This window comes from Emys orbicularis, chromosome 7, assembly GCF_028017835.1.
Source record: "Emys orbicularis isolate rEmyOrb1 chromosome 7, rEmyOrb1.hap1, whole genome shotgun sequence".
In the NCBI taxonomy this organism is placed as follows: Eukaryota; Metazoa; Chordata; order Testudines; family Emydidae; genus Emys; species Emys orbicularis.
Window position 1 is genome coordinate 80,554,121 of NC_088689.1, and position 25,765 is coordinate 80,579,885.

Sequence of the window (25,765 nt, forward strand, 5' to 3'; positions counted from 1 at the left end):
GCAGTCCTGCGCCCTGCTGAGGACATAGCGTGACAGCTAGGCCCAGCTGTCCCTGCGCCGGGTGGGAGCCAAATTTCCATCCACCACTTTGGACAAGCCCCCATGGAATCAGGACAAAGAGCCCGAATTCCAAAGCTTCCCCCAAACCAAAACATTGTGATTCGAGAACTTGTTGGTTTTGACATTTCCTTTGTATTAAAATAGTTGCTGTGTCTCTTCGCTACACAATAAATATCAGGTAGAATATCAGGTAGTGGTCAGCATCCCTGTCCAGTGCCAGGCAGTGCCAATGGGAGCCCAGCTGGGCGCTGGCGCCTCCTCACATCATGTCGCCACAGCCCCCTGATGTGCTGCCCAGCCCAGGTCTCCCTGGCCAGCTCTGACTGCGTTCCTGGTGCCACGCGGGCGGAGAGCGCCCCCTAGCACGCGGCAGCTGCTTCACCCTCCTCCCCGCTAGAGGCCAGCTCGTCCTCGGAGCCAGGCACTGATGGGCTGGACAGGCCAGGCTCCAGGTTGACATAGGTGACGCTCAGGTTGATGTAGTGCTCGCCCTTCAGGGAGGCCATGATGCACTCCACCTCCCCAATGAGGGCGGAGAAGGTGGGGCGCTCCTCGGGGCTCGGAGCCCAGCAGCTCAGCATCACCGCGTACCTGCCCCGACGAGAGATCCCGTTAGAGTCAGGACAGGCCCAGGAGCAGGGAGCTCAGCCAGACACCAGCACCTCCCTCTCCCCCACCTGATCCCCGCATGCCAAACCATCCCAAATTCCCCTGCTGGGCCCCCTGCACCCTACAACCCCATGCACCAGGAAAGGGGAGCCCAAAGGGGGTGTCCTGAGTGAGGGGATGAGGAGGCTCTTGGGGGCGCCGGGCCGGGCACTGCTCACTGGGGGGCTGGCAGGCAGAAGTTTGGGAGCTGGGATATGTGGGGTTGATGTGGGGGACACAGGAGGGAGCAGGGTTGTGGGGGCAGAAGGTCCCCAGGGGCCCTGGGCCACCACCTGCTCCCCACGAGGAAGAGTGCACAGTACTCACAGTGAGTCTGGGCAGTACTCAGGCTGCGGCAGGCGCCGGCCACTCAGCAGGTAGTGCGTTATGTCGTAGGGATCCACCTCGGGGTACGGTGGGGCCCCACGTGTCAACAGCTCCCACAGGAGGACTCCGAAGGACCACTGTGCCGGAGAGAACAGGAGTCATTCCAGCGGCACCATGCGTGCGGCCCCCTGGAGTCTCCCACTGCACATGTGGGCACTGCCTGAGGAGACCCTTATTGGGGGCCTGGCCTGGGCAGTGCCCACAGCAGCAGGCATGGGAGAATCTGCCCCATCAGGTCTCTGGTCTCCACCAGCGAGGGGACAGCTACATCCCCGCTCCTCCCCCAGCTCTTTACCTCTGGCTACCTGACCTGCCCACCCGCCAGAGAGCCATATTTTGAGGCCCCACGTAGGCCCAGCATGGGCCAGCAAGGACATGGACCTGCCTGGGTCAGCGACGTCAGGAGTGGTGGCACTGAGCTCTGACCCCCGGGCCGCGTTCTGACCCCTGGGCCATGCTCTCCCCACGCTGGTCTCTGACCCCTGGGGACGGGCTCTGCCGCGCTCTCCCATCCCTTGCACAGCAATGGGAATGCCAAGTGGTAGGAGACGCCGAGACCCCTGTTGTGCAGCCAAGGAAGCTCAGCTGGAGGCCAAGTGCTCAGCGAGTGCTGCTCTGTGCCAGTCACGCTGGCTGGCAGGGCTCTGCCCACTGCCACCTGACACAGCACAGCCAGCGCAGGTGGCAGGCTGCTGGGAAAGGGCAAGCCACACGTAATGGGTCTAAACTTCCAAAGCCCCATATGCCTTGGGGGGCATGTAACACCGTGTGCGGACCGGCCACTAACCCTGGCTCCGTCAGCCATGCGCCCAGGGTGCCTGGTGGGGGGCAGGGTCCAGCCGGGGCGGGAGCTGGCATGAAGAGGAGAGAAGAGTTCTTTCCTGGACTTGGAGCAGCTGGGAGCCACATAGGGCCATTCTGCGGTCACTTGCCATAGCCACCTAGCTCCTGGGCGCTCCCCAGTGGGCGTGGCATGGGCACAGGCAATGCACTAGCCCCACACACAGCCCACCCCGCACTCACTACGTCTGACTTGGTGGTGAATTTCTGGATCTGCAGGCTCTCGAGCGCCATCCACTTGACGGGCAGCTTGGCCTGGCGGTGCTGCCGGATACTGTAATACTCCCTATCAAAGACGTCCCGGGCCAGGCCGAAATCCGCCACCTTCACCATGAACGTCTGGTCCAACCTGCAAGGCACAGATGGGGCTGGAGGGAGGGTGGGAGGAGGACCAGCCTGGTCCCCACCGCCCCGGGGAATGCCAGCTGAGCTGGTGGCACTGCTCCGGGAGCCTGGCATTCGGAGCCGCTTATCTCCAGCTCCCAGACATCTGGACCCAAAGCCATGGGCGGGCACTCAGGGGCCACTGGCACACAGGCTGGCAGGTCTCAGTGCAGCTCCCAGGGCCACGTGTCCACCCTCCCAGCTGGCAGAGTAACTGTTCCTGGGCCACGAACTCCATCCTCATAATAGCAGGGTTCCTTCTGAGGCGGTTTGACTAACACTCGCCCTGCTGCTGCCCAGGCTCAGCCAGCACCGAGCGGGCATGCCAGGTCCCAGTACCCACCAGCCCCAGGCTGAGCCGGCACTGAAGGGACATGCCAGGCCCTGGTACCCACCAGCCCCAGGCTCAGCCGGCACTGAGGGGGCAGTGTCAGGCCCTGGTACCCACCAGCCCCAGGCTCAGCCGGCACTGAGGGGGCAGTGTCAGGCCCTGGTACCCACCAGCCCCAGGCTCCACTGGCACAGAAGGGGCAGTGCAGGCCCCGGTACTCACCAGCTCTGGGCTCAGCTGGCACAGACAGGGCTTCCCAGGCCCTGGTACCCACCAGACCCAGGCTCAGCCAGAACAGAGGGGGCACTGCCAGACCCAAGTACCCACCAGAACAAGGCTAAGCGAGCACAGAGGGAGCAGTGCCAGGCCCTGGTACCCACCAGCCCCTGGTTCAGCTGGCACTGAGGGTGTGTTCCAGGCCCAGTTACCCATCAGCCCTAGTCTGAGCTGGCACAGAGGGGACAGTGCCAGAGCCTTGTATCAACCAGTCCCAGGCTCAGCCAGCACAAAGGGGACATGCCAGGCCCCTGGTACCCACCACCCTGGGCTCAGCCAGCACAGAGGGGGCAGTGCCAGGCCCCAGTACCACCAGCCCCAGGCTCAGCCAGCACAGAGGGGGCAGTGCCAGGCCCCAGTACCACCAGCCCCAGGCTCAGCCAGCACAGAGGGGACAGTGCCAGGCCCCGGTACCCACCAGTCCTGGGCTCAGCTGACACAGGGGGGCAGTGCCATGCCCCGGTACCCACCAGCCCCAGGCTCAGCTGGCATAGAGGGGGCAGTGCCAGGCTATTATACCCACCAGCCCCTGGTACCCACCAGCCCTGGTCTGAGCTGGCACAGAGGGGACAGTGCCAGAGCCTTGTATCAACCAGTCCCAGGCTCAGCCAGCACAAAGGGGACATGCCAGGCCCCTGGTACCCACCACCCTGGGCTCAGCCAGCACAGAGGGGGCAGTGCCAGGCCCCAGTACCACCAGCCCCAGGCTCAGCCAGCACAGAGGGGACAGTGCCAGGCCCCGGTACCCATCAGTCCCGGGTTCAGCTGACACAGGGGGGGCAGTGCCATGCCCCGGTACCCACCAGCCCCAGGCTCAGCTGGCACAGAGGTGGCATGCCAGGCCCCATAGCCCTCCATCCCCATCAGCCAGGCCCGGGCTCGCCAGCGGCACTCAGAGGAATGGGTGCCATGGCCTGGGCTCCCGAGGCCAGTGTGCCTGGACAGAGCATCCCGTTGGGAAGCGACTTGCAGTAAAGAGGATGCTGAGGAGTGTGCCCGTGAGTGCTCCAGGCTAGCGACGCATCCCCAGCATCCCGCAGCCGGGCACACAGGCCCCGGACACCCACCCACCACACTCACATGCAGTTCCTGGCGGCCAGGTCCCTGTGCACAAATTTCATGTGGGCCAGATAGTCCATGCCCTGCGCCACCTGCAGCCCGAAGCCTATCAGGTCCTTCACCGTCGGGTTCTGGGGAGACAGGAGCAGGGAGACATGCAGCCCCGTCCCTCGTGCCTGGGCACAGCCCAGCCCCTACCTGGCACTACAATGGCTGGAGCCCTGCGACCACCAGCTCCCCCAGCCACCCTGCATCTAGAGCTGGGAGACTGGGGCAGAGCGCCGGGCAGGGCAATGCCCACAGCTGGCTGTCGAGAGACCTGGCTAGAACGCTGCTTGGAGGGTCTCCACAGCAACCCCTACAGGACACAGGGTGTGGGGCACAGGAGCATGGCCCTCTGCTGAGCCTGCCCCTGGCCATGGCTGGGGGCTGGCATGCGACAGTGAGCTGCCCGGGCAGAGTTGAGTAGGGGACTCAGGAAGGGAATAGCTGGGGGCTGCAGGGCGGCATGGTGGGGCCGTGGCAGAGCACTGGGCTGGAGGGCAGCATGGAGGGGCAGTGGGCAGAGCTGGGGGGTTGGAGGGCAGCGCGGTGGGGCAGTGGCAGAGCGGGGGAGAGGGGAATAGCTGAGGGTGGGGAGACTGGAGTATGGTGTGGATGGGCAGCAGTAGAGCTGGGGGGCTTCAGGGGAATAGCTGGGGGGTTGGAGGGTGGCGTGGAGGGGCAGTCGCAAAGCAGAGGGGCTGGAGGGCAGCGCAAAGGGGCAGTGGCAGAGCTGGGGGAGGAGAATGCAGGGCACCCTCTGCTAGCCAGGTGAGCCCCTCACCTTCCCAGCGCAAAGCAGCCCTGCTGGCCAGCGAGCCTGGAGAGAACAGCATGAGGACAGGGGCGGGGCTCCTGGCCTCCTGGGGGCAGGGGGACTTGGTGGCTGGCTGGTGGGAGGGGCAGATGGGCTCTGCTGGGTGTCCATCAGCCCCCATCTCACCTTCCTGCCCATTCGGCAGGCAGCACAACCCCCCGCCCCAGACCCAGGCACCCCCTGCCCCACTGGGACCCTGTGATCCAGAACGCCCCCTGTCCCCTGCAGCAGCTTCAGCCTAGCTGACAGGTCTGGCAGCTCCTGGAAACCCAATGGCCGTGGTGCTGCCTGGCCGCATCTGCTGGCCCCCGCACCCAGGGCAGGGCCGGGCCGGAGAGCACAGGCTGGCTAGGCAGGTAGCTGCATGGGGCCTGGCTCTGGGGGCAGGGTGTGTGATGTTATTAATATGAACTGGGACCGTATAGATCATTGTTGCCACCACTGTTATATATTTGCAGCAAATATTGTACAAAGGTTGTTGTGTGAGGTGTCTATGAAGAGGTTATAATTTGCTGGTTATCTGTATATGTGTATCATTTTTGTATTTGAAGTTATGAATATGGGCTATGTACTTGTATCTCAAATGTATTTGATTCCACGTAGACTCAGTGAAGCATTTGGTCAGCTTCTTGAGAAGGAACTATTCTCAGTAAGTGCCCAATCAAGAAACACTTAACTGACAATGGACTTTGAGAGATGCCAATTTCAAACTAACATGTAAACAATGGCGTTGGCCTGCAAACTGAATCATGCATGGACATGTGACTTGCCCATGTAACCAGATTCCATCTTGCTGCTGTGATTTTCCACAGTAAAAACAAAGGAGTGTCCTTCCACGGGCAGAGAATATAAAAGGCCCTGAAAACTCCTCCATCTGGTCTTCAATCCTGCTTCTTGCCTATGGAGGAACCTTGCTGCAAACTGAAGCTCTGAACAAAGGACTGAATGACCCATCCCAGCTGTGGATGTACTCCAGAGACTTGATTTGAACCTGCAGTTTATTCCATCACTGCTGCAAGCCTGAACCAAGAACTTTGCCATTAGTGTATGTAATTAATTCCATTTAACCAATTTTAGCTCTCATCTATATCTTTTTCCTTTTATGAATAAACCTTTAGATTTTAGATTCTAAAGGATTGGCAACAGCATGATTTGTAGGTAAGATCCGATTTGTATATTCACCTGGGTCTGGGGCTTGGTCCTTTGGGATCGGGAGAACCTTTTTTCTTTTACTGGGGTATTGTTTTTCATAACCATTCGTCCCCTTAACAAGTGGCACTGGTGGTGATACAGGGAAACTGGAGTGTCTAGGGGTATTGCTTGTATGACTTATGGTTAGCCAGTGGGGTAAAACCAAAGTCCTCTCTGTCTGTCTGGTTTGGTGTGTCTTAAAGGTGGAAAAACCCAGAGGTGAAAGTAACTTAAAGGACTTGTACGCCGGAGTCCTGAGCGGGGCGGGGACTCAACCGGAAGAGGCATGGCCTCAATGGGAAGAGGTGGGGCCTTTCAAGAGCCTGGGGCTCCGGCTGTGGCTGGGAGCCCCAGGGCCTTTAAATCACCCTGGAGCTACCAGCTGCAGAGGCGGCTGGGAGCCCCGGGGCTCAGGGGCGAATTAAAGGGCCCGGGGCTCCGGCCACCGCAGAGCTCCGGGCCCTTTAAATCACCGCGGGAGCCCTGCCACCGCTACCCTGGGCGACAGGGCTCGGGCTAGGGCTGGGGTAGCGGCAGCAGGGCTCCGGCGGTGATTTAAAGGGCCCGGGGCTCTGGCCGCTGCGGGGAGCCCCAGGCCCTTTAAATCTCGGCCGAAGCTCGGTTCCTGGGGGCCCAGGGCTCCGGCAGCCAGGCTCGGGCAGGGATTTAAAGGGCCCAGGGCTCCCCGCAGGGGCCGGAGCTCCGTGACCTTTAAATCCCCGCCCAAGCCCAGCAGCCGGAGCTCCAGCAGTGATTTTAAAAGCCCGGGGCTCTCCGCAGCGGCTGGAGCCCTGGGCCCTTTAAATCACCCACGGAGAAGATGGTCCAGTCCGGACTGTACCGGCTTACTTTCACCTCTGGAAAAACCCCAGCCTTGGGCTGTAACTGCCCTGCTCTAAGCAATTTGTCCTGAATTGGTACTCTCAGAAGTGTCCCACCAAGGGCAGCATTGTTACAGGAGGTTACCCGTTCTCCTCTGCCCCCAGCCAGGGTGACCCTGCCTTTGCTTGGCCCTTGAGCAGGGAGGGTGGCTGGCCGGTGCTTACCCGTTCCTTGGAGCGGATGAAGTGCCGGAGGTCTCCATGCTTCATGTAGGGCAGCACGACCAGGGGCAATCCCTGGCGCGGCAGGCAGACACCCACCAGCGACAGGACGTGGGGGTGATGGAAGCTCTTCATGAGAATCCCCTCCTTCAGGAACTCCTCCACCTCCTCCACGTCGGTGATCCCTGGGACCAAGCACAGCCATGAGGCTGGGGCACCAACCAGCCCGGGAGCTGCATCGCAGGGACAGGCCCCAGGGGATGGGGCGACTTGGGCTGTCCGGAGCCCAGCAAGGAGCAGCAGAGGGCACGGGAGAGCGGTGGCTACATCACAGAGGGGTTACGCCCATGCCATGGGACACCACACCCAGCCACCAGCCAGGCACAGCAGGGGCCGGGCACACACGTGCTTCCTGGCCCCCGGCATTGGCAGCTGCACAGGGGGAAGGCCTGAAAATGCCCAGGAGTCAGGCATAGCCCAGATAGGTGGGGTTCCTGCTCTATTCACCTCCTGCTCCTTGGCCCACAGCCTGGCACGAGTGAAGGGCCAGCGCAGGAAGCAGGCGGGGCTTGGAGGGACCCCAGGGGGGATAGGGATTTGGGACCCCCTAGAGCACGGCAGAGGCAACCCCTGTGGGAGAGCAGGCCAGGAGCCAGAGGGAGGGGCACTCACGGTTCAGGGATTTGACGGCGCAGTGGATCTCCCTCTCTGACAGATCTCTGTACATGCCGTGGTACACGCTCCCGAAATGCCCTGGCCGGGAAAACACAGGCACCCTGGACAGAGCCGCCATGCAGCAAGGAACGCCCCGAGCTGCCCTTTGCTCCAGCCCCCAGCCGGCCTGCCACAGGCAGGGCAAACACCTAGAGTCCAAGGGGATGGGCTGGAAGATGGCAGGGGGGCTGGGAGGGTGTCAATGCTGCAGGGCCCAGATGGGCACCAGATACAGCAGGGGGGCTGGGGCTGCATTACTGTGGAGAGGCACCCACACGTACTGGATACGGCCAAGGGGACGTGGCCATGTTGGCGCCACAGGGCCCAGATGGGCACCAGATACAGCCAAGGGGACGGGGCCATGTTGGTGCTGCAGGGCCCAGATGGGCACCAGATACAGCCAAGGGGACGGGGCCATGTCAGTGCCACAGGGCCCAGATGGGCACCAGATACAGCCAAGGGGACGGGGCCATGTCAGTGCCGCAGGGCGCAGATGGGCACCAGATACAGCCAAGGGGACAGGGCCATGTCGGTGCCGCAAGGCCCAGATGGGCACCAGATACGGCCAAGGGGACAGGGCCATGTCAGCGTCGCAAGGCCCAGACCGGCACCAGATACGGCTAAGGGGCCGGGGCCATGTCGGCGCCATTGGGCCTGGATGGGAACCGGATATGGCTGAGGGGATGGGGCCATGTTGGCATTGCAGGGCCCAGACAGGCACCAGATACGGCCTTGCCCTGCTGTGGGGCCTCCAGGCCGGCCTGATGGGCTCCCCCACAGGGCTGTTCTGCGCTGGGCCGGGTACTGCCCCTCATCGGGTTCAGAGAGGTGACCTAGCTGGGCAACAGCCACCAGCCGCAGGCATGCACCTGGCACTCCGGGGAACGGGCTGATCTTGGCGCAGCCAAACTATGCCATGCTGCTCAGCCCGAGCCCTCAAGCCGTGGGCAGGGACCGGTCCCTCCGATCAGGGGAGCAGCCGGGGCCAGGCAGTGAGGCTGTGGCGGGTGTGGACTCCCCCCGTGCCCAACCCTGCATGCCATGCCACAGATGAACACCATCCGTGCTGGATCAGCACCACATGGGGGCTCTTGTTAGTACTGAGCTTCTCTGGGGTGGGACCTTGACACAGAGGGAATGTCAGGTGGGCCCAGCCCGACCCAGCTACGGCTCAGCACTCATTGTGCCAATCTGCATGTGCCATGTAGGCCCAGCCCAGCCGCGGTTCAGCGCTCACTGTGCCAGTCTGCATGTGCCACACAGGTCCAGCCCAGCCCAGCGCTCACTGTGCAAGGCTGCATGCGCCACACGGGCCCAGCCCGACCCAGCTATGGCTCAGTGTTCCTTGTGCCAGTCGGTATGTGCCACACAGGTCCAGCTTAACCCAACTACAGCTCGGCACTCACAGTGCCAGGCTGCGGGTGCCACGCAGGCCCAGCCCAACCCAACTACGGCTCAGCACTCCTGTGCCAGGCTGCAGATGCCATGAGGGCTCGACCCAGCCGCAGTTCAGCACTCACTGTGCCACGCTGCCGTGCCAGGCGGGCCCTAACCCTAACCTTTGCCGATGACCCGGTCCCAGTGTGTTAGCAGCCGCTCCTCTGGGATCAGGATGTCCTTCACCTCCTCCAGTAGCTCGGGACGGAGGTTTTCGATGCAACAGGACGGCATCCTCACAAGTGGCACGGCAGAGCTGTCGCTACTGCCCATGTAGGAGGCATCTCGGAAGCGCCTGCTGGCAAAGCCACCGCTGGGAGTGGCTGCTGGGGACAGTACCGCCAGGAACCGGGCAGAGAGAGGAAAGTCACAGCGAGACCCTGGCAAAACCCTTCCCCTCCACTGGATCAGCCTGTGTGCCCTGCTGCCTGCCCCCCACTGGGGCAGAGAGAGGAACTGCCCCTCAGAACATCCCCAGGGTCTCCCGATCAATGCACACCCCCGCGAGGGCCCCCAGGCATTGCAGTGCTGGGAGCTTGTGGGCGGGGGTCCCACGGCCGGCGAGCACCAGTCGACAGGAGCTGCACACAGCCATGGCCGAGACCCGTCCACTGGGGCAGAATAGAAGGGAGCCGACTGACATGCTGGTGCGGCTCTAACACGGGCAGGGCTGCCCCAAGCTGGGCAGGCCTTTCCCGGCTGGTGTGGGTGGGGGGGAGGGGAGGGGTGTCTGCTGCAAGGACGGTGACTCGGCCCTGCCCCCACAGGCTGCAGGCACAGTGAGCAGTGCCCCCTGGCATGACAGTTCCTTACCCTGCACATCCCGGTAGTCCATGAAGGAGGGGAGCAGGGCAAAGCTGGGGGCATTCCCATTGGGATTCACCAGCATCTCCAAATTCTCGGTCCCTGAGGACATGGAACAAGAAGCCGTTCAGAGTCTCAAGAGCCAACGTTGGCCTAGTGGCCTGGCCCATTTCTGCCGGGTACCAGATATCCCACTGGCCACAGGCATCGCTCAGCCCCCCTGCCACACTGAGAGGACGGGAGGCCCAGCCCCACTCAGAGCCGGCACCCTAAGGACTGGCGCAGCATCAGTAACGATGTGTGTGGGGGGAGGGCAATTTCTTGGTGCCTAGATAGCAGGATGATGTGCGCATTGCCTGTAATGCCAGAAGACACTCCCCCATGGTCATGGGGCACAGTCCAATTCACCCAGGTAAGGCATATGACACCCAGCTGGGGGCCCAGAACAGGAGCGGACGCTGCCAGAGCAGAGAGCATGTGACACAACATTCAGTGTCTGTGGGAATGGGGCCATGGCAGGCTCAGGAGTGCGACACCCCCTGTGTGGGAAGGGAATTACCCATCTCCTTCCTGCGTCTGCATTTCACCACCAGGAACGCCAGGAGGCAGCTGAACACGAAGATGGTGATGATACCCAGGAGGATGCCCGTCAGGGGGTCTGGGGAGACAGTGGCCACCACCGAGCCCAGGTGCTGGCACGCGCCATTCACACAGATCTGGGGAAGGACAGGGCAGGCAGTCAGTGCCTGGGCAGCCAGCAGGCAGAGAATGGGTCCCTAAGCCATCTGCAGGATTAGGGGGACTTGCCCACCCCCGGCGCTGATCACCACCCCAGCTCTTATCTAGCACTTTCACCCAGCAATCTCAGTGTGCTGTCAAGGTCAGTGGAAACCGGGGCACGGGGCACGGCCGCGACTTGCCCAGGTCTCCTGAGTCCCAGCCCAGTGCTCTATGCGCCATGCCACTCTGCCTCTCTGAAGCATTAACACACTGTACTCCTGCAGCTGGCGCTCCTGCCCAGGTTCTCCAGAGGGGGTGGGGCTGGCATGAAGGGAGCTCCACTCCACACAGGTCTCCTGGGTACTGAGGGATTCAGTGCCCAGGGTTGGTGGGACGACAGAGGGCCCAGAAGCAAGCAGCACATGTGGCACATGGCCAGCCCCGACCCACACTCCCCTGGCAGGATGGGCATTGTTGCCTAATGGACCAGAGGACATTTCCCATCGTTTGGCCCATGGGGCTACACCCTTCTGTTACTGGGCTGCTCTGAGCATGCATGCCAGCTACCCCAGCCCCCGCGCTCTGCCCTGTCCCAGCCCTGCCTGGCAGCACTCCTGCAAAGCCTGGCACCTACTCGTTTCAGCAGTGAGCACTGGGTGAGGCAGGTTGGGCAAGACATGGGCATCAAAGATGCCACCCCAGCACGTGCCATGTTGTAGAGACACCAGAGGAAGGAGACTGACCGGGTCACCACGTGGGCTCAGCCAGCGGGGACCCCCCAGCCACCCCTTTGCACCCAGGGCAGACAACAAGCAGCTGGCACAGCCTGTGGCTGCATGCTGGGCTGTACGCTGCTTCCCCTGCCCTCCTCACTGTGTGCCAGGCAGCAGAACCAGGAGCGAAGCCCAGCAGCTGGCTGGCAGTGGGGAAGCCGTTCCCCACAGGCCTGGTGCCCTCCAGAGGCTGGGAAAGCCTTCCCCAGGCAGCTGCACTCAGGACATGTTCAGTCCCGAGCGCTGTCCAAAGAGGAAGGGCAGGGAGAGGGGGTGGAAGGCTGCGGGCCAGACCCTCCAGGGCAGAGGGCCAGTCTAGGCAGTGCTGCCACAGCCCTGAGCCAGCCTGGGTCTCCCTGGGCGCCATGCCAGCCAGGGGAAAGGGGGGCGAAGCCCTGGGAGCCCAGCTCAGGGCGAGCGCTGTCCTCCCTCCAGCTCGGCTCTACCTGCACAGGGACTCCATCCAGGGGAAGGCTAAGGTTCCTGGGGATCCGGCAGGTCACCTCATTCTTCAGCACGCTGGGGTGGCAGTCCTGGCCCGCCACAGTCACGGTGATGCTCATGCAGCCCACCAGCGCATCCAACCCGATTTGCTGCACACACAGCCACCGTCACGGGGATCCCCCGATCCTAGCTAGAGAACTCCCCCGCCTGAGCCGCCCCACCTCCCCACCTCCCCCAGGATCTCCCTGACCTGAGCTGCCCCACCTCCCCCAGGAACGCCCTGGCCTCTCCCTGGAACCCCGCCCCCACCTGAGCCATCCCACCTCTCCAAGGTTGCCCGCCCCCCGGCCTGAGCTGCCCCCCCTCCCACAGGAACCACCCCACCTCCCCCAGGAACCACCCCACCTCCCTGGGGAACCCCCCAGCCTCTCCCAGGAACCGTCCTGCCTGAGCCCCCCAGGAACCCCCAGGCCCACCCCTCCCCAGCGGACCGCACCACCCCAGCCTCAGCTCCAGCTGCCAAGCCTCTCGCCTGGGCTCCCATCCCTTCGCCCTAACCAGTGCACCGTCCTTCAGGGCCAGACATTCATCCCCCTGCAGGCCCTCAGCCCGCTGGCCATGGCCCCAGGCCCTCCCCCGCCAGCCATCGGCCCGGCCCCGGGCCCTCCCCCTCCCTCCCACTGGCTATCCCTCCATGCCCTGGGCCCTCCCCTATCCCATCCCAACCAGCCATCATCCCATGGCACTTTTCTGGCCCCCAGCCCACCAATGCAGGCCTGGCCTGGCCCCCTCAGTACCACTCCTGCCTGGGCCCCCTGCCTCCCCCAGCCCCCTCCGTACGTGGATCTCGATCTCGTCGTCACCAGACTTGAGGTGGTACGTGTTGTCGCGCTCAAAGGGCAGGATCTGAGGCGTGGGGTAGTAGCGCAGGTGGAAAGCCCTGCGCCCGGGGGAGCCGTCCAGCAGCACGGTCAGGTTGCCATGGGCGCTCTCCACCCTGTTAGCGAAGGGGTAGGCTGGGCTCTGGCACACCAGCTGCTCGGGAGAGCGCGGCCCCGCGCACACCTGAGGGGACAGGGTGCGTTGGAAGGAGTGTACCCGGGAGCAGAGCTCACAGTGGGAAGGGGACCCGGTGCTCCCTGGACATGGCCCGGAACCGGTTCCCAGGCACCCCATCAGGCCCAGGCCCGCGCTGCCCTTCGCTCTGCTGGCTGCATGCTACGGTCCCGGCCCAGGCCTCTCGCCACCCCCCCTACCCTGCCACAGGCACACTACGTCTGCAGGGAGCCCGAGGCTGCAGCACCAACTTAACGCGCCCGCCTTGGATAACTGGAGACCAGAGCCACCAGTGACACGAGTGTGTGAGCTCTCAGCTGCCTCCTGGCAAACGCACAACCTCCTATGACTGGCACGGCCTGGGCCCAAGACCTCAGACTGGGACAGCAGGGCCTGTGGGCCGGCACTGAGCAGAGCCCAGGGCTGGGCTAGGATGGCTTGCATGTTGGGATTTGGGGGGCACTGGCAGAGCTGGGCGGACACAGGGCAGGGCTAGCAGGGGTTGAGCGGCAGGACTGAGGGGAACTGGCAGAGCTGGGGAGGAGCCCAGGGCTGGGCTAGCAGGGCTTGTGGGGTGGGATTGGGGGGGAAATGGCAGAGCTCAGGGTGGCCCAGGGCTGGGCTAGCAGGGGCTGAGGGGCAGGATTGGGGGGCACTGGCAGACCGGGTGGAATCTCCTACAGCGCCTGCCTGCACCAGGCCCGACCAGCGTTTCAAGCCCGTTTTTCTCTCCCCCTTCAGCACATCATGCCCAGCTCCCTGACTGTGATCCCCTTGCCTCAGCCAGCCCTGGCCCACGATGCCGGCCCTGCCCTGCCCCTCACACTCACCTTGGCCTCCGTCGCCATGCTGGCGTCCACAAACTGGATTCTGGGGTAATACACGGAGTCCAGGCTGGTGCCATGGATGGTGAGGGCCGAACCCCTGCAGAAGGTCACAGATCACTGCCATATGGAACGTGAAGCACAGCCCTGAGCCTGGGACCTCAGGGCCAGGGGAGACCCGGCCAGGGCACATTGGGGGCCTACAAGCTTGGGGGAGCCCCTTGCCAGAGCATGCTGGGGACCCCGGGGCCGGCAGAACCCTGGACGGATGCACTAGGGACCTACGGGCCGGACCAGCTTCCAGTGTTGGGTGTGCTGGGGACCATGGGGCTGGGGGAACCCCGTACGGGATGCCCTGGGGACCCAGGGGAACCCCATCTGGGGTATGCTGGCTAGATACGCTGCCTGGGCCTCTGGTGCGCACAAGGGGAGCTGTGCCCCCTGTTCCTAACCCCCCATGCTGTGAACTCCCACGTGTCATGGGCTTGCAGGAGGAGGCTGGGGCTGCCCATGGAATCAGGGGGCTGCCCCATCCCCAGCCTGGAGGGGGGACACCTGGGCTCTCAGGAGGGGGCCCTCAGCTGGGTGAAATGGGCCAGGCTGCTGGGCACAGAGTGCTAGGCTCTTCACCGTCCCCTGCAGGGAGGAGGCCATGCAAGCTGGGGGTGGGGGAGGGAGGTTGTGATCCGTGGAGGTTGGAGAGTAGGGTTGGAGTGTATGGGGGGGGTGACATTATTGACATGAACTGTGACCGTATAGATCATTGTTGCAATCACAGTTACATATTTGCAGTAAATATTGTACAAAGGTTGTCAAGTGAGGTGTCTATGAAAAGGTTATGATTTGCTGGCAATGATTATGCTATCTGTATGTATATATCATTTTTGTATTTAAAGTTGTAAGTATTGGCTCTATACTGTCTGTATTTCAAACTTGTGCTATGCTTCTGGGTGACACCCCACACAATTTGGCGTCAGCACTGCCTAGCCTGCTTGATGGCCATTAAGGACCATCAGCTATACAAATGACCCACTGAGAGAAGGCAGATACACCTTGTGACTCAGCAAGGCATCCAGGGACATGCCTATGAACAGAACTCTCAGGTTTTTCCATGCCATGTGCTGGGTAGCTTGTTTTTGGAACAAAGGAAGCACAGGCCACATGGCAAGAGACTATAAAAGGCAGCTGCATCTCCTCCATCTTGTCTTCAATCCTGCTTCTTACCTCTGGAGGAACTTTGCTACAAACTGAAACTCTGAATGACCCACCCAAGCTGTGGATGTACTCCAGAGACTTAATTTAAACCTGCAGTTTATTCCATCATTGCTACAAGCCTGAACCAAGAACTTTGCCATTACTGTATGTAACTGATTCCATTTAACCAATTTTAACTCCCATCTATATTTCTTTCTTTTTATAAATAAACCTTTAGATTCTAAAGGATTGGCAACAGCGTGATTTGTGGGTAAGATCTGACTTGTAGATTGACCTGGGTCTGGGGCTTGGTCCTTTGGGATCGGGAGAACCTTTTTTCTTTTACTGGGGTATTGGTTTTCATAACCATTCATCCCCATAAGGAGCAATGCTGGTGGTGATACAAGGGAACTGGAGTATCTGAGGGAATTGCTTGTATGACTTCTGGTTAGCCAGTGAGGTAAAACTGAAGTCCTCTCTGTTTGGCCGGTTTGGCGTGCCTTAATAGTAAAGGAACTCCAGCTTTGGGCTGTAACTGCCCTGCTCTAAGAGCATGGCTACACTTGCAGATGTAGAGCAATTTGAGTTAAACCAGCCTTCGTAGAGCAGGGCCGGCTCCAGGCACCAGCCTGGCAAGCAGGTGCTTGGGGCGGCCACTCCGGAGAGGGGCGGCACGTCCAGCTATTCGGCAGCAATTCGGCGGATGGTCCCTCACTCCCGCTGGGAGTGAAGGACCTCCCACCGAATTGCCGCCGCAGATCGTGATTGCGGCTTTTTTTTTTTTTTTTTTTGGCTGCTTGGGGCAGCCAAAACCCTGAAGCCGGCCCTGTCATAGAGTGCAGTAGGGAAAGCGCTGTAGTCTGTCCACACTGACAGCTGCAAGCACACTGGCGTGGCCACATTAGCAGCTCTTGCAACGGCCACAGAGAGCAGTGCATTGTGGTAGCTATCCCAGCATGCAAGTGGCTGCAACGTGCTTTTCAAATGAGGGGGGTGGGGTGGGGTGTGATAGGGAGTGTGTTGTGTGTATGTGGGGGGAGAGAAAGTGGGTTTGGGGGGGGGCTGAGAGCATGTCAGCATGTTGTCTTGTAAGTTCAGACAGCAACAGACCCTTCCCCCCCCACTTCTCTCTCTCACACACAGCATTCCACAGTAATGGTTGCTTTGTCTCTGGCTGTCAAACGGAGCTTTCAAAGGGCATATTGGCATGCCTGCAGTGATTCCAAAACAATGACTAGAGTGGCCACTTGACTTAAGGGGATTATGGGACGTTTCCGGAGGCTGATCAGAGCGCAGTAATGCAACACCTCGTTCACACTGATGCCTGGGCGATTCAGCCAATGCACACCAAGTGTTAATCTTCTCGCTGAGGTGGAGTACCAGGAGTGCTCTAGCCCTGGAGTCAGAGCGCTCTACGTGCCTTGCCAGTGTGGACGGGTAGTGAGCTAGGGTGCCTGGGGCTGCTTTAATGCGCTCTAAATCACAAGCGTCGCCAAGCCCTAAGCAATTTGTCCTGAATTGATACTCAGTTGTGTCCCGCCAGAGGCCGCATCGTTACAGGGGGACTGTGATCTGCGGGGTTGGAGTGGGAGGGCTGTGACCAGAGGAACTGTGATCCGGAGGGGGTGAAGTGGGGGTGATGTGACCTGTGGGGTTGGAGTGGCTGTGACCGGGGGGATGGAGTGGGGGGCTGTGACCGGGGGAGCTCCAGGGGCCAGGGGACCCCCCTCTGGGCACTCACTCGTAGGTGCAGTTGGGGGAGATGTCGCGGAGGACGGGGTCTGGGCGGTACTGGAATGGCTCCGGGGCGGGGAACTGCTCCCCGTCTATCCACAGGGCCACGGGGACAGCATGCAGGTTGCTGGCTGCAGGGCTGGTGCAGCGAATCTCGGTGGGGCTGGGAACAGAGGACAGCACAACATGGAGACAAACAGACACCCGGCTGGGCTGCAGACTGCCCCTCAACCTGCTCTGGCCCACATGCCCCCCGGTGACCCGCCCGGACCAGCATAGCCGACACCCCCACGCTGGCCATTCCATAGCTGGGAGCGCGTCTGGCCCCATCCGTGCCCCAACAGGCCCTGGCAGTCCTGGGGCAGGAGCTCCCCCCGAGGGCTCTGCCCCCCAGATGGGCCCCGGGCACTGCAGACAGACGTGGGCTCTAACACACTGCAGAGCGTCCGTGGCACCAGACGCCATCCAAAGGACCCCACATGGGTATTTATGTATAAACATGACCTCAGTGGAGCACATACAGAGCTGGCCGCACCCAGCCACGCCCATCTAGCCACTCAGCCACACCGACCCTGCCACGCCAACCCAGCCATGCTGACCCAGCTGTTTGTCTGTGAATGAAATTTCTGAATGTCTGTCTAATGGCTCAGAAGTGAATCTGTAATTAGATCAAGCACAAAAAGAACTCATTGGTCAGGAAAATGTTTCTCAGGAGCAAATTAAAGTGGATGGTCAGGTTAAAGCCCTAACTGAGGAAGGCATGGAAAGTTTGAATGAGCCTAGGCAGCCTTGTGAGCTAATGGCTTTGTCTAATCAGCAGTTTGGGAAGGTGAGGATAGTGGAAAATGAGTGTCCCTATACCTTACCTGTTACCTGTGTGGAGAATCGTAACAGTAAAGGGAATGCATCTGTATAGAGGGAGCTATCCTGGTCTCCAAGCAGTTGTCTGTGAACAGCCCTGTGTGCTGGGACAAGGGAAATGAGATCCCAAGCTGTGTGTCTGCTAAAGGAAAATTTCAGCCTGTAATGGTTGAGTGTAGTGCAGTTGTCTCAGAGTTGGTTCTGGATTCAACTAGAGCCCAGGAAGAAAATGGTCCTAAGTTTGTGTCTGCTAGGGAGAATGGCACTGTAACTAGGTTGCATCCAGTTAGTGTCATGGCAAAATCCCCAGAGACCAGACAATTCTGGTGCTTGTATTTTGCCTGTTGCTAATGTGTGGCTGGAAAAGGGTGTAGCAACTTTGCCTGATCAGAGTAATATCCTAGCCAGGGCACGAGGAGAGCATAAAGGTGATTCAATTGTGTTGCCCACTGACAGTTTGGAAACTTGCAACAAGGAGGAAATAATTCCTAAGCTTGTGTGTGCGAAGCCTGGTAACCTGCATGTTGCCAGTGACTGTGACAAAAGTTGCAGAGGGAAAGAGAGTACCTCTAACCTTTTATCTAGTAAGTCTATGAGTTTGCCTGAAAGGGGATTGTGTAGAAATCCGCCTGATGAGCCAAAGGTGATCCTGGATGTAAGTGAAACCCATAAAGAGTCTGTTGTTGCTCAGGAAAGTGTTCCTTTAGAGCAAGCCCTAGGTGAAGAGGGTAAGGGCAGAATTTCTGTGAGGGGTGAATTGTTGCTTAGAGAAGCTCCTAGGGAAAGGAATCCTCATGGTAATCTGTGCAAGCAGTTTGCCACAACTGAAGGGTGTGGATGTAATTTAATCAAAAAGGTTTCAGTTCCTAGCAGCCAGAAATTTTCTGTTGTGAATGGATCCACTGACTTTCCTTTTGAAAGATCCAGTGTGGATCGCTTAGAAAAGGTCTCAGATGAAATGAAAATTGTCAGGGAATTTAAACAGCCCTATGACCAAGTGGCTGTGTTTGGCCAGCTTGTTGGGAAGAGGATGGTGTTGGAACAAGAATGTCTCCATGCTAATTCTTTAGGTGAGCAGTCTGTGCTTCAGGGTCTAAGGACAGATTTAGTTACTGGTGTTTCAAAGCAGAAAATTTTTATGGCTGAATGTTTAAGGATGCAGGGAAGAGCAAGCAAATTCTCTCCCTCAGACTCTTTGGATTTGTGTGGTATCTCTTTAAGACAGAGTCCAGTCTTGAAATTGGTAGCAGTTAAGAATCTGAAAACTGGTGACCAGGCTCCTGTCTATGTTGATGCAAATTACCTGGCTGACAGGGAGAAGAAAGACTTGCTAATAGCTGTTAGCAAAGAGAGTACACCCAATCAGCCAGTGGATTCTGTTAAGCAAAAGAAATCAGGGTTTAATCCTTCAGGACAAGGAGGGAAAAGGGAACTTAATTTTGCAAAGGGAAGCCAGAGGTTAACCCTAAAATGCCAAAGTATTGAGCCAAAGGTGTGGCATGACAAAAATGATTGTAGATGGACACTGGCAATGGATTTGTTGTTATGGCTAATGGTAATTTTTGTACCTAATGTGTATCAAGAACTGTAAAAATGTACAATGTGCCTAATCTTTTGAAAAAACTCTTGAACATGTTAAAAGGAATACATGAGAACACACTTTATGTTAAAAGGCCTTGTTATACTGATGTTTAACAGTTAATGCCTGTAAACAGTATTGGAACTTTTCACAGGGGAAAAGACATTCCAGACCTGATGCAATGTATGAAAAGGGAAACTAAGGCACACTACCATATTGTTTTCACAGCTAAACGCCAAGTTTCCTATCATAGAATCATAAAATATCAGGGTTGGAAGGGACCTCAAGAGGTCATCTAGTCCAACCCCCTGCTCAAAGCAGGACCAATTCCCAACTAAATCATCCCAGCCAGGGCTTTGTCAAGCCGGGCCTTAAAAACCTCCAAGGAAGGAGACTCCACCACCTCCCTAGGTAACGCATTCCAGTGCTTCACCACCCTCCTAGTGAAATAGTGTTTCCTAATATCCAACCTGGACCTCCCCCACTGCAACTTGAGACCATTGCTCCTTGTTCTGTCATCTGCCACCACTGAGAACAGCCGAGCTCCATCCTCTTTGGAACCCCCCTTCAGGTAGTTGAAGGCTGCTATCAAATCCCCCCTCATTCTTCTCTTCTGGAGACTAAACAATCCCAGTTCCCTCAGCCTCTCCTCATAAGTCATGTGCTCCAGACCCCTAATCATTTTTGTTGCCCTCCGCTGGACTCTTTCCAATTTTTCCACATCCTTCTTGTAGTGTGGGGCCCAAAATTGGACACAGTATTCCAGATGAGGCCTCACCAATGTCGAATAAAGGGGAACGATCACGTTCCTCGATCTGCTGGCAATGCCCCTACTTATACAGCCCAAAATGCCGTTAGCCTTCTTGGCAACAAGAGCACACTGTTGACTCATATCCAGCTTCTCGTCCACTGTGACCCCTAGGTCCTTTTCTGCAGAACTGCTACCTAGCCATTCGGTCCCTAGTCTGTAGCAGTGCATGGGATTCTTCCGTCCTAAGTGCAGGACTCTGCACTTATCCTTGTTGAACCTCATCAGGTTTTTTTTGGCCCAATCCTCTAATTTGTCTAGGTCCCTCTGTATCCGATCCCTACCCTCTAGTGTATCTACCATGCCTCCTAGTTTAGTGTCATCTGCAAACTTGCTGAGAGTGCAGTCCACACCATCCTCCAGATCATTAATAAAGATATTAAACAAAACCGGCCCCAGGACCGACCCTTGGGGCACTCCGCTTGAAACCGGCTGCCAACTAGACATGGAGCCATTGATCACTACCCGTTGAGCCCGACGATCTAGCCAGCTTTCTATCCACCTTACAGTCCATTCATCCAGCCCATATTTCTTTAACTTGGCGGCAAGAATACTGTGGGAGACTGTATCAAAAGCTTTGCTAAAGTCAAGGAATAACACGTCCACTGCTTTCCCCTCATCCACAGAGCCAGTTATCTCATCATAGAAGGCAATTAGGTTAGTCAGGCACGACTTCCCTTTGGTGAATCCATGCTGACTGTTCCTGATCACTTTCCTCTCCTCTAAGTGTTTCATAATTGATTCCTTGAGGACCTGTTCCATGATTTTTCCAGGGACTGAGGTGAGGCTGACTGGCCTGTAGTTCCCCGGATCCTCCTTCTTCCCTTTTTTAAAGATGGGCACTACATTAGCCTTTTTCCAGTCATCCGGGACCTCCCCCGATCGCCATGAGTTTTCAAAAATAATGGCTAATGGCTCTTCAATCTCATCCGCCAACTCCTTTAGCACCCTCGGATGCAGCGCATCCGGCCCCATGGACTTGTGCACGTCCAGTTTTTCTAAATAGTCCCGAACCACTTCTTTCTCCACATAGGGCTGGTCACCTTCTCCCCAAATTGTGCTGCCCAGTGCAGCAGTCTGGGAGCTGACCTTGTTCGTGAAGACAGAGGCAAAAAAAGCATTGAGTACATTAGCTTTTTCCACATCCTCGGTCACTAGGTTGCCTCCCTCATTCAGTAAGGGGCCCACACTTTCCTTGACTTTCTTCTTGTTGCTAACATACCTGAAGAAACCTTTCTTGTTACTCTTAACATCTCTTGCTAGCTGCAACTCCAAGTGTGATTTGGCCTTCCTGATTTCATTCCTGCATGCCTGAGCAATAGTTTTATACTCCTCCCTGGTCATTTGTCCAATCTTCCACTTCTTGTAAGCTTCTTTTTTGCGTTTAAGATCAGCAAGGATTTCACTGTTTAGCCAAGCTGGTCGCCTGCCATATTTACTATTCTTTCTACACATTGGGATGGTTTGTTCCTGCAACCGCAATAAGGATTCTTTAAAATACAGCCAGCTCTCCTGGACCCCTTTGCCCTTCATGTTATTCTCCCAGGGGATCCTGCCCATCTGTTCCCTGAGGGAGTCAAAGTCTGCTTTTCTGAAGTCCAGGGTCCGTATTCTGCTGCTCTCCTTTCTTCCTTGTGTCAGGATCCTGAACTCGACCATCTCATGGTCACTGCCTCCCAGGTTCCCATCCACTTTTGCTTCCCCTACTAATTCTTCCCTGTTTGTGAGCAGCAAGTCAAGAAAAGCTCTGCCCCTTTTGTCCATGTTGCTATGGACAACATTAATATCTACATTATCTTGATATTAATTGGGTTCCAAACATTTGCCAGAGTTTGTATGGATAAAGTAGCTATGTTCTTTAGCTCTTGGCAAGATCACGAGACATACAGGAAAAGCAAGGATCCACAAGAGCAGATCCAATCCACTATTGTTCTAGCCAAGTTTTACCTTAAGTTTGTAAAGAGATTCAATCATGTTATTGAACATGTCTTTGAGAGACCATTTCTGTTATACACTGATACAGCTAATAATTAGCTGTAGTAAGACAGAACCAAGGATGGGGAGCTCTTGGGATGCAGTCAGCGATGTTTGTGTCATCCCTTCCTGCATCAATTTTGCGTTGGGGGTGTGACGTTATTGACATAAACTGTGACCGTATAGATCATTATTGCAACCACTATTACATATTTGCAGTAAATATTGTACAAATATTGTCGAGTGTGGTGTCTATGACAAGGTTATGGTTTGCTGGTTATGATTATGCTGTCTGTATGTATAAGCTTTTCTGGGAATGTTCAAACTAACATGTAAACAATGGCATCCGCCTGCAAACTCAGTCATGCATGGACATGTGACTTGCCCATGTGACTCCAAGCTCCATCTTGCTGCTGTGATTTTCCACAGTAAGAACAAAGGGGTGTCCTTCCATGGGGAAGAGAATATAAAAGGCCTTGAAAACCCCTCCATTTTGTCTTCAATCCTGCTTCTGATCTCTGGAGGAACTTTGCTACAAACTGAAACTCTGAACAAAGGACTAAATGACCCATCCCAGCTGTGGATGTACTCCAGAGACTTGATTTGAACCAGAGGGGTAGCCATGTTAGTCTGGATCTGTAAAAAGCAACAGAGAGTCCTGTGGCACCTTTAAGACTAACCGATGTATTGGAGCATAATCTTTCGTGGGTGAATACCCACTTTGTCAGACGTCATGCGTCAGACGTGGGTATTCACCCACAAAAGCTTATGCTCCAATACATCGGTTAGTCTTAAAGGTGCCACAGGACTCTCTGTTGCTTTTTATTGATTTGAACCTGCAGTTTATTCCATCACTGCTACAAGCCTGAACCAAGAACTTTGCCACTGCTGTATGTAATTGATTCCATTTAACCAATTTTAGCTCTCATCTATAATTTCTTTCTTTTTCTAAATAAACCTTTAGATTTTGGATTCTAAAGGATTGGCAACAGCGTGATTTGTAAGATCTGACTTGTATATTGACCTGGGCCCGGGGCTTGGTCCTTTCAGATAAGGAGAACCTTTTTTCTTTTACTGGGATATTGGTTTTCATAACCATTCGTCCCCATAAGGAGAAGTGCTGGTGGTGATACAAGGGAACTGGAGTATCTAAGGGAATTGCTTGTATGACTTCTGGTTAGCCAGTGGGGTAAAACCGAAGTCCTCTGTGAATGACCCATCCCAGCTGTGGATGTACTCCAGATACTTGATTTGAACCTGCAGTTTATTCCATCACTGCTACAAACCTGAACCAAGAACTTTACCATTGCTGTATGTAATTGATTCCATTTAACCAATTTTAACTCCCATCTATATTTTTTTCTTTTATGAATAAACCTTTATATCTTAGATTCTAAAGGATTGGCAACAGCGTGATTTGTGGGTAAGATCTGACTTGTATATTGACCTGGGTCTGGGGCTTGGTCCTTTGGGATCGGGAGAACCTTTTTTTCTTTTACTGGGATATTGGTTTTCATAACCATTTGTCCCCATAACGAGTGGCACTGGTGGTGATACTGGAAACTGGAGTGTCTAAGGGAATTGCTTGTATGACTTATGGTTAGCCAGTGTGGTAAAACCAAAGTCCTCTCTGTTTGGCTGGTTTGGTGTGCCTTAGAGCTGGAGAACCACCAGCCTTGGGCCATAACTGCCCTGCTCTAAGCAATTTGTCCTGAATTGATGCTCTCAGTGGTGTCCCACCAGAGGGAGCATCGTTACAGCCACACCCAGCCATGCTGACCCGTGATGACCAGAGAAACTCCAGCTGAGAGGCCAATTCAGGCAAGGCAGCCCCCAGACTTCTCTGACCTACCCCTTCTCAGCTGGGCCGCTCACCGTCCGGCTGTCGAATATGATGTTTTTAGCTACAGTGACCTAGAGCCGATGGCCCAAGCCCAGCCCCCCAAGCCAACGCAGCAATGAGAGCTCCATGCTTTCTGTACCTCTGCTGCCCCGCCACGGGGCACTCTGCCTCTCCAAGCATCACCCTCCAGCTGCTGCCCACGGTCAGGTTTCGGCCCCAGATGGAGAGCTGGGTCCCGCCGGCCAGCGGGCCGTACGCAGGGCGGATGGCAGTGACGTTCGGCACCTGTGGAGCCACAGAGGGCACGGGGCCTTTACCAAGGGAAGTGGGGGGCAGGTCATCCCCAGAGGGGAACCTCTCCAGCATGCTGCCCGCTGGCCGCCTCCCTGCCAGACACACAGCATGGCCCAGGGAGAGGGTGAGCCCCTGGGGAGGGCCCTGCCCCTCTGGCACAAGACGGGAGGCCAGGGCAGGGCTGCTGCAGTGGAGCTGTCTCCATTGCACATGCTAGGGCTGCCCAGTGGCTGCCATAGGAACTCCATCAGGGAGGGAGCTAGCCACAGGCTCAGCCCAACCTCCAATGAGGGAGGGGTGGTGATGGGACGGTGTGGGGCGAAGGAGGGGTGCGCTGGGTGCGCCGGGGTGTGTGTGTGTGTGTGTGTGTCCCAGCTGGGCACCAGGCCCTGCTTACAGAGGGGCTATGCCTGACACATGATAGGGACAAGCCGCTGGCTGGAGAGCAGGCGGGGCACTCTGCCAACCCTGCTCCGGGGGCTGCCGTCCCCGGGATCCCAGCTGGCACTGGGGGGCGGCACTCCCAGACAAGCCCCATTGCCGACCCCTGGCTCCGGCTGGGGGGGTGACTCTCCTGGGGGGCTGTCCCTGCAGCTGGGAGGCAGGCAGGGGAAAGGACGTACCACAAAGATGAAGCCACCAAGGGATGAGGAGCCACTGACGTGGAAGGGCAGGTCCCTCGTCTGCTCCTCGATGGTGAGCTGAACTGTGACAGGCCCCGCCACCACCTGGTCGCTGCTCAGCTCCAGCTTGCACACCAGCACGTCTACAGCGGCCTTGGTGGGGGGCAGCACGGGGGGCCTGCGGGACACAGCAGAGTGTATTGAAACACGGGGGCAGGCCCAACCCCCCACCCCAGCCAGAGAGGACAACAGCAGGGCCCACACCCCTGCCGTCACCATCCGCAGAGCAGGGGCACCAGCTGGGAAGCGGCTCTCAGAGGGAAAGTCACTGGACTCTATCACCAAAACCACCCTGGTAATCGCTGAACGCCTCTGGTACAAACCCCAGTAGGTGCCACCAGCTGCCCGTGCTCCGGGTCTGACGGCAAACCTGCTGGTGCCCCTCAGTCCTGACCCACAGCCCCTCTTGCCCATACTACTCCAGCCCCCTCCTAAAAGGCCTGGTTGCTTGGGGCAGTGGCTGCATGACATGGGGCAGAACTCGCTGGGGTGCCAGCACTGGTGACTCGGGCCGTGGGGAAAGGCCGGTGGCTGCGTGCCTGGAGGAGTTGATTCCATCATGCACTGCCGGCCCGTTTCCACTCGGGAAAGCTGCCAGCTCCTGGCACCGGTATGTGGAGGGGCCCCACCTTAGGAGATGCAGCTCAAATGCGGACAGAGCAGGGGCCAGGGTCATACTGCAGAGAGAGAGGCCCACCGGGGGGGGAGGGGGGGAATGAGAGAGGGAACTGACTCAAGAACCACCCCGCTCTGCCTTCTCTCTGCTACCTAAACTGGGGGAGGTCGGGGGGGGGGTGCTCCAAGCACCCCACAAGCTGAATAGGGAAGGTGCCTCTTCCCCCTCCCCACCCATGTTCTGAGCTGCCGCTGGCCAGGAAGGAAGGCCCCACCCCCAGGTGAGTCAGCCGGAGAAACCTCTATCCCCAGGTCAGTGGCAGCCCCGAC

The 25,765-nt window shown here is 57.7% G+C and overlaps 1 protein-coding gene across 1 annotated transcript in view; it reads right to left on the minus strand.

The window, feature by feature from the left end:
• Positions 1–419: 419 nt before the first annotated feature.
• MST1R (macrophage stimulating 1 receptor) overlaps positions 420–25,765 on the minus strand; it is a 46,214-nt gene continuing 20,868 nt past the window's right edge. The window contains exons 6-20 of the mRNA XM_065407895.1: positions 24,761–24,938; positions 23,983–24,128; positions 16,786–16,941; positions 13,857–13,950; positions 12,811–13,035; positions 11,973–12,119; positions 10,593–10,749; positions 10,043–10,135; positions 9,352–9,555; positions 7,751–7,831; positions 7,082–7,263; positions 4,007–4,116; positions 2,119–2,284; positions 1,036–1,172; positions 420–651 (exon numbers count right to left, since the gene is read on the minus strand). Of these exons, the coding sequence (XP_065263967.1) occupies positions 420–651; positions 1,036–1,172; positions 2,119–2,284; positions 4,007–4,116; positions 7,082–7,263; positions 7,751–7,831; positions 9,352–9,555; positions 10,043–10,135; positions 10,593–10,749; positions 11,973–12,119; positions 12,811–13,035; positions 13,857–13,950; positions 16,786–16,941; positions 23,983–24,128; positions 24,761–24,938 (2,308 nt within the window). The remainder of the gene's footprint in view (positions 652–1,035; positions 1,173–2,118; positions 2,285–4,006; positions 4,117–7,081; positions 7,264–7,750; positions 7,832–9,351; positions 9,556–10,042; positions 10,136–10,592; positions 10,750–11,972; positions 12,120–12,810; positions 13,036–13,856; positions 13,951–16,785; positions 16,942–23,982; positions 24,129–24,760; positions 24,939–25,765) is intronic.